Here is a 7,843-nt window from a genome sequence, read left to right on the forward strand (position 1 = left end):
TATAAAACATGGGGAATATGTGCTTTTATAGCTTACCCCACAGGCAACGTGTATTGTAAATATTACTGTATTTTAAAAATTAGTTTACTACCCGGAACCAATGAAGCCAGTGGGGGGAGTCCGCTAAACGAGTTGCACCGAGCCGAAAATTCTGAACACGTTACATCCGGTTGTGGTGCACTCGGAGCAGCAGCAATGGCAGCGTTTTCGGGTGAGAGTTTTATGATGTAATTCATTATGTCGACGTGGAGTTTGTACTTAAATTGGACAGCGAGCTACTTTAAAAGCTACATACGCGTACTGAATTATTAAATGTGTTTTTGTTTGCTCGACAGAGATGGGGGTTATGCCTGAAATCGCTCAGGCTGTGGAAGAGCTGGACTGGCTGTAAGTCAATGAACAAACCTCAGACTCGCCTGTTGACGGGCACATGAATATTGCTAAGTCATGCCTACATTGTGATATCCGTCCGTGTTGTTGTTCCCTGTTACCCGTTGCACTGATATATTTTCAATCGCTGGATTTCAGACTGCCCACTGACATCCAGGCAGAGTCTATTCCCCTTATTCTCGGTGGAGGAGATGTACTCATGGTAAGTCTTACCTCTTTGTCACTGTCTCGGACACGTTATTATGGCTGCAACTTATTATTATTCTCATGATCAATCGATTAATCGTTTTAGTCAATGTCAAAATAGGTGCAAAATGCTCATCACAATTTCCCATAATCCAACAATAATGCCTCTTTTATCCAGCCAACAATCCAAAACCAAAAGACTCTTCATTTTCTATCATAAATGACAAAAACCCAGCAAACCCTCACATTTAAGAAGCTGGGACCAACAAATGTTTGACATTTTTGCTTGAAAAACAACTGAAACGACTAATCGATTATTCCTTCAGGTGATCAAATCAATAAATCAATGCAGCTCTGCAAGTTTTACATCTCATGTCTCGGTTTGTTTGTTTTTTTCAGGCGGCAGAAACTGGTAGCGGCAAAACAGGTGTAAGTACTCGACAGCCACACAACTTTAAAAATTCAACTTTACCTCTGCAATTTGCAGTTTTTAAGCGAGCATTAAACATCGGCCTGCATGAGAAACTAAGGAGTATTACATCTCATCCTCAGGCCTTCAGTATCCCAGTGATCCAGATCGTGTATGAGACCCTGAAGGATCAGCAGGAGGGCAAGAAGGGCAGAGCCGCCGTCAAGACTGGAGGAGCCAGTGAGACCATTTTAATAATTATTTGGTTGCAGTCTGTGTGCTTGACAAGCTTGCTAAAAAATAACATTGTGCAGGCCTCTCTGCTCCCGTAGACCTAGTCAGGCCAGTATCTTAATTGAGGATCAATTGAGGTCATCAGTGGGCGGTGATATGCAGATGTTTAACCTGCTTTGTTTGGCTCAGTTTTCAACAGTTGGCAGATGAATCCTTATGACCGCAGTCCAGCTTTTGGTAAGAGGAGAAAAATAACCCAGCACAGGCTGGAGGACACTCTAATCTTTTATAACTTCAGCTTTTCTTATAGGTCACCTCTGCTTATTGTCAGTTTGTCTTCTTCCTGTACAGCAATTGGTCCAGATGGATTGTGCTGCCAGAGCAGGGAGTTTAAAGAGTGGCACGGCTGTCGCGCCACAAAAGGTGTTACCAAAGGTTTGTAGTGCACATAAGTACTTTCGAATTGCTTCAGATTAATATATATATATATATTGGATTTCAAGACAATATACACTTGTATACAGTTGGACAGATCTTGAATTTTTGCAACTGTGCCCTGTCCTTGTCCAATCCTTTCCGTGTCCAGGGAAGTACTACTACGAGGTCACCTGCCATGACCAGGGTCTGTGTCGCATTGGCTGGTCTACCAGTCAGGCTGCTCTCGACTTGGGTATGCTCTTCTACCCTTCACAATTTCCATGCAGCTGAACAAACAACAGCTAAAATAGTCTTTTTCAATAGAATAGAAATTTAATCCTGAACTCTTTTTCTTTCCAGGAACCGATAAATATGGTTTTGGTTTCGGTGGAACTGGAAAGAAATCCAACAACAAGCAGTTTGACAGCTACGGAGAGGTAACAGTTAGTGAATGAACACAATATTAGATAGATAAACAGTAGTGAGGATACTTTTCAAACATGTTTTCTCTTTGTTGTCTGCCCTCTTTGCAGGAGTTTACCATGCATGACACTATTGGATGCTACCTGGACCTAGACAAGGCCCAAATTTCCTTCTCTAAAAACGGTGCTGTCTCAGTATTTTAATGATGATAGTTTGATGGTAGATAGCAAAGTTGCTCATGTTTCTTCTTCTCTTTGCTCTGTTTTTTTTTTCTCCCAGGTAATGACCTGGGTGTGGCTTTTGAGCTCCCGCAACACGTCAAGAACCAGCCCTTCTTTGCCTCCTGTGTGCTCAAGGTATCCCATTGATATAAAGGTAGAAAACAATCCAACAGGTGCCCGGTTTGCACCATGAAAATTGATCTTCTCCTTGTCTGACTGACAGAATGCAGAGCTGAAGTTCAACTTTGGAGGAGAGGATTTCAAAAATGCCCCTAAGAGTGGCTTTGTTGCCCTGGACCAGGCACCCGAGGTTCACCAAGCAAAGTCTTCTCAGACAGGTGAGGGGATGCAACCTTGTTTCAGGTGTAACAAGAAAATATGTTGTAAATAGACAGAAAAATGTAAATGGAATTTTTAGATAAATATCACACTTTTGCAGAAGCAGAGATAATTTGATGTTCAGGCTACATGCTTGACTTTCTTTCACAATAAAAGCCTTTTCAAAACAAGGTACAAGAGATACATTTTACCACAAACAATGCAATAGTATATATCCCTGTGTCCAATAGCTTTCTCTGCTCTGTGTTTGTGCAGGCACCGCCAAAGTGAGTGAGGTGAAGGCCACATCCAACGCACCAAAAGCTCTGATCATCGAGCCATCGAAAGAATTGGCTGAACAAACCCTCAACGTTGTCAAGCAATTTAAGAAATATGTGGAAAACCCCAAACTGAGGTATGACTCTACAGAGCTGGCATCGACGACATTTGGCACAAATACCAAGAACACATGACTTGAACAGAAAAATGCATGTGTTGGCACATTTGAAGACCAGTGATACTGTAATGTGCAATTCCTGTTTTATACCATCAGATGGAGCCAGTGTTTCATTATAAATGTTTGTACAATACAGTTCATTTGTCAATCTGTTGCTGCAGGGAGCTGCTGGTGATTGGTGGTGTGGCTGCCAAAGAACAGCTGGCTGCTCTCGAACAGGGGGTACGTGACATATACTGTCTGTGAATTATGTTTACCGTTATACACAGAGATGAAATCCATAAACGAAGACATTCATTTTTTGTTCCTCGTTCCCCTGTTCTGTATCCTGCTTTTTTGATCTTCTTATAGATTGACATCGTGGTGGGAACACCTGGCAGACTGGACGATCTCATATCCACTGGGAAACTTAGTCTGTCCCAAGTCCGCTTTCTAGTCCTGGATGAGTGTGTATGTACAACACATCGAGAGTATCTTGATAACTCCTAAGTTACATCAAAAGTATTGATTTATCTCTGCCCGCAAAAATGGTTGATGTACATGCCATAACAATTCCCAAAGTCACTTATCCATTTTTCTGTGTCCTCTTTGTCCCTCAGGATGGCCTCCTGTCTGCTGGCTATACAGACTTTATCAACAGGATCCACAAACAAATCCCTCAGGTCACCTCTGATGGCAAGAGACTGCAGGTAACACTTTAGATGAATCGCGTACGTAACAATAAACATTTCAGTGATGCAACTTGAGACCACTTCAAACTGTTACAGTAGCTGTGCACAGTTGTGGGAAGAGTTGACCATTTGAACAATGCTTTACGGTGCTCATTAGCTAGCAAAACAAGAAGCACACTGGTTGAAGGATCCTATTTCAAGGTCTATAGCGCATGGTCTAAAGTGCTTGGGGCAAGAGTATTTAGGGCATGTCCAAGTCCACTTTTCCTAGTTAAACAGAGCATAATCTGGGTTCTTGGTAAGGCACAAGGTCACAAAGGGTTAGTATTTAGTCTCTTGATTAATGATAGGTGTGGTTTGGGTATTAACATAAATTAAACAAATTAAGAGTGCCATAACCCTTTCCTTTTAAAATACTGGTGTGCCTGCACCTGGCTTTTAAAGGGAGTGGGTCCACGTATCATTTGTGTGCACACACATTATGAACTCGCCCATGCAGGCACAACTTACAATCTGAATAATGCACCCTTCTAAACGCAAGAAAAATACTGCGACATTGACTACAAACCAGGTTTTTGTTGGCCAATGGCAGAATTGCCTTCTGCTGCCTCAAGATAGCAATGCAGCAACAATTCACCTGACTGCACCTCACTTTAAGACCAACGAACTGTTGGGCGCACAGATGGGTGCAAGTACATATGCTACTAGGTCTATTCCATGCCAACTCACCCAGAATTCAGAACTTTTCCCTATTCATGCCATGGATTACCTAGAAAAAATTCACGGGGCCTTTCAAAATCTGACTCCAAATACTTTTCTTGCAGTCTTGAAGTCTGGTCCTCAGAGATAAATGTAATCATTTTTTCTGGTTCTTTTATATGTGTATTCCAAAGCTAAAAATACTGCAAGGTGAGTTGGTATGGAATAACCCGACATATACAACGTGGGCACTGGGCATGAATGGACATGGAAAGTGTGTCTGTCAGAAACTAGCAATGATACTTTCACTGCACTGTTTGCTGCTATGCCCCGGGTTTAAGATGGGGCCCAAAGTCCAAGTGAACTATAGCAGTTGCTGAAAAAAAGTATATTTTTTTAACTGTATCATGTAACTCCAGCACTTCTGTTATAGCTGTGACTGCACACTGTGTGCACACATCTGAAGGTGATCTTCTTTTCCAGGTGATTGTTTGTTCAGCCACACTGCATTCCTTTGACGTGAAGAAATTGTCAGAGCGCATCATGCACTTTCCCACTTGGGTGGACCTGAAGGGAGAGGACTCTGTCCCTGAGACTGTCCACCATGTGGTAGTACCTGTCAATCCCAAGAACGATCGAATCTGGGAGCGTCTGGGCAAGAATCACATCCGGGTGAGTCCCTCATGTTGAGGACACACTTCATGGTGGACTAAATATTGCCAGAATTTTCTTTGCTGTTGAACGATTTTGAAGGATTTGAGTGAAGGATTAAAATAACGTGTTGACAAAAGGTTTTCTCCTTTGATCTGTTTGCTTTGGATAGACGGATGAAGTCCATGCTAAAGATAACACCAGACCAGGAGCAAATTCTGCAGGTATGAGCCGAAAGGCAGCACAGTTTGGCCAATGAACATCACATAACCAACAACACAGATATTATATTATCATTTCCAATCTGTGAGTAGTCACAACTAATGTTTGTGTTCATTTTTAGAAATGTGGTCAGAAGCCATCAAGGTGCTGAAGGGCGAGTATGCAGTGAGAGCCATCAAAGAGCACAAGATGGACCAGGCCATCGTCTTCTGTCGCACCAAGATTGACTGTGACAACATGGAACAGTACTTCATCCAGCAAGGAGGAGGTAGGAGGCAGCGGCACCACTGAGAATTAACCTTTTGTGCATCAAGTTCTGAATCCTCCCTCAGTATTGGTCTCTTTTCTTTAGGTCCGGACAGTAAAGGCCACCAGTTTTCCTGTGTTTGTCTCCATGGTGATCGTAAGCCCAATGAGCGGAAAAATAACTTGGAACGCTTCAAGGTAAAAAAAGACATCAAATTAATGATTTAATGATGCGCTTCTCAAGCACAACCAGTCTGTCAGTGTTTAAAGATCTTCTTGTGTTCTCAGAGAAAAGAAGTGAGGCTCCTGGTCTGCACAGACGTAGCTGCCAGAGGAATCGACATCCACGGGGTTCCTTATGGTGAGAGATATTAGATTTCAACGCTTTATCGCAGCCGATCCTGGAAACACATTAACCAATCGTGTAGTTGGACTGATACAAGGGCACAATGCAGAATACTTTGCTGTTTTGCCATGCCATCATTTCTCAAAACTCTCGTCTTTTTTCCCTCTAGTGATTAACGTCACCCTGCCAGATGAGAAGCAGAACTATGTCCATCGTATCGGCAGAGTTGGAAGAGCCGAGAGGTAGATATCCATCATTCAGATTCATTTATCAAATTCATCTTCATTGAAACATGAAATTTCCCACAGTAAAGACAGTATGATTCAACTGAGAGAAAATGATTGGTAACATTGACTTACTGCCCATACAGTTAAAATCATCCCTTTTCCTTTTAACGTGCAGAATGGGACTGGCAATCTCACTGGTTGCTATGGAGAAGGAGAAGGTAGGATGGATGACACAACTGCACTGATCATTTTAATTGTGCATATTTTTGAAAAACAGGTGTAAGTTAATCTTTCCTCACGTGCAGGTGTGGTACCACGTTTGCGCGAACCGAGGCAGAGGCTGCTACAACACCCGGCTGAAGGAGGATGGAGGCTGCACCATCTGGTACAACGAGAAAGAGGTGAACAGAGACGCAGACACAGACTTAATCTAGTTAATGCAAGTAAAATGTGCTCTTTATCTTATTGTGATCATTAACTCTAAACTCTTTTTGTTTCCCTTCTCCTCTGACCTCAGCTCCTGTCAGAAATTGAGGAGCATCTAAAGTGCACCATCACCCAGTGTGAGCCTGACATCAAAGTACCTGTGGATGACTTTGATGGAAAGGTCACCTATGGTCAACGCAGGGCTTTGGGAGGTTAGTGTTGCACAGTGACTGATGGCTGTGCACAAGTATGTTGTACATTTTTACCCACAATAATTGCATTGACTTTAGGAATCATAACCAATCCATACAGTGAAATATCTACAGTTATTGCATAGATTATTGTGAGTCATTAACGTCTTTTATAGGATTGTACATTGACTTATTTTATGTTGAGCTTGACCATCAAACCTCTTGCTCTCCCCTAGGTGGTAACTACAAGGGTCACGTGGATGCTCTGGCCCCGACAGTCCAGGAGCTGGCGAATCTCGAGAGAGAAGCCCAAAGCTCCTTCCTCCAACTGGGATTCTTGCAAAACCAACTTTTCAGAGCCTTCTGAACACACCCCAACTGACATAAAACTGCAGGCTGCTGATACAGGCGACAGATAAATGAAAATTTTGACACGTTGCACCAACAGGAAGCTTTTTCCACCCACGTGTAAACATGTAAACTTGGATAAAAAGTGTCACAATGTCAATATTTCAATGGGTGTGCCAAACTTCTCTATAGCCTGCCCTGCAGACAGGAGATGACTGAACTCTTGGTTTGCTGTTTAGTTGTGTTATATCTCCTTTGAAGGTTAGAATTTATACTTTGGACGTTGAAAGCACATCAACATTCAGCATCAAGGCCTGTTGAGACCTTATTTAGAGAGACTATCTCAAAGGCCTACACTGCGCTGCTTGAAAAAAATATTACAGAACAATTCTTTGCATCAAATGCCAGCACTAATGCAAAACCTAATTTGTTTGGATTTTGAGTTTTGTTTTCTGATTGATGTGACAGAATGAAATATTTAAGTTTCCCCATTAAATAACTTAAATGTCTTTAAGTGTTTTGATGTTTTTGTTTTTTCCTGAAATAAACTAGTAGCCTGTTCAGTTTGGTTTCTTTTTGTTATATTTACTCTGAAAGGAAGAAAAGTCACTACCAATTATAAATGCCTTTTTTGTAAAGTCATTCATTTAGTGTTTTAGGATTTGATTTTTCATAAGGATATATAAGAGGCTACAAGATAAAATCCTAATCCTATGACGATATTGTATTTCATTAAAATCCTGTTAACCTCACGCACGCTG

At 41.8% G+C, this 7,843-nt stretch overlaps 1 protein-coding gene across 1 annotated transcript; it reads left to right on the forward strand.

Moving 5' to 3' along the window:
* The first annotated feature begins 141 nt into the window (after positions 1 to 141).
* Positions 142 to 7,645, forward strand: ddx1 (DEAD (Asp-Glu-Ala-Asp) box helicase 1). The gene is made up of 26 exons (XM_073493255.1): positions 142 to 211; positions 336 to 387; positions 529 to 592; positions 976 to 1,005; positions 1,129 to 1,225; positions 1,409 to 1,456; positions 1,571 to 1,654; positions 1,806 to 1,889; positions 1,997 to 2,073; positions 2,170 to 2,242; positions 2,339 to 2,415; positions 2,504 to 2,618; positions 2,875 to 3,013; positions 3,217 to 3,277; positions 3,407 to 3,505; positions 3,655 to 3,744; positions 4,909 to 5,097; positions 5,249 to 5,300; positions 5,420 to 5,566; positions 5,651 to 5,742; positions 5,833 to 5,905; positions 6,060 to 6,132; positions 6,293 to 6,335; positions 6,423 to 6,518; positions 6,635 to 6,755; positions 6,971 to 7,645. Exons 1-26 carry the CDS (start codon positions 196 to 198, stop codon positions 7,099 to 7,101), a joined length of 2,223 nt encoding a protein of 740 aa, XP_073349356.1. The 5' UTR covers positions 142 to 195; the 3' UTR covers positions 7,102 to 7,645.
* The last annotated feature ends 198 nt before the right edge of the window (positions 7,646 to 7,843 follow it).

Source organism: Pagrus major, chromosome 22 (assembly GCF_040436345.1).
Source record: "Pagrus major chromosome 22, Pma_NU_1.0".
Classification (NCBI taxonomy): domain Eukaryota; kingdom Metazoa; phylum Chordata; class Actinopteri; order Spariformes; family Sparidae; genus Pagrus; species Pagrus major.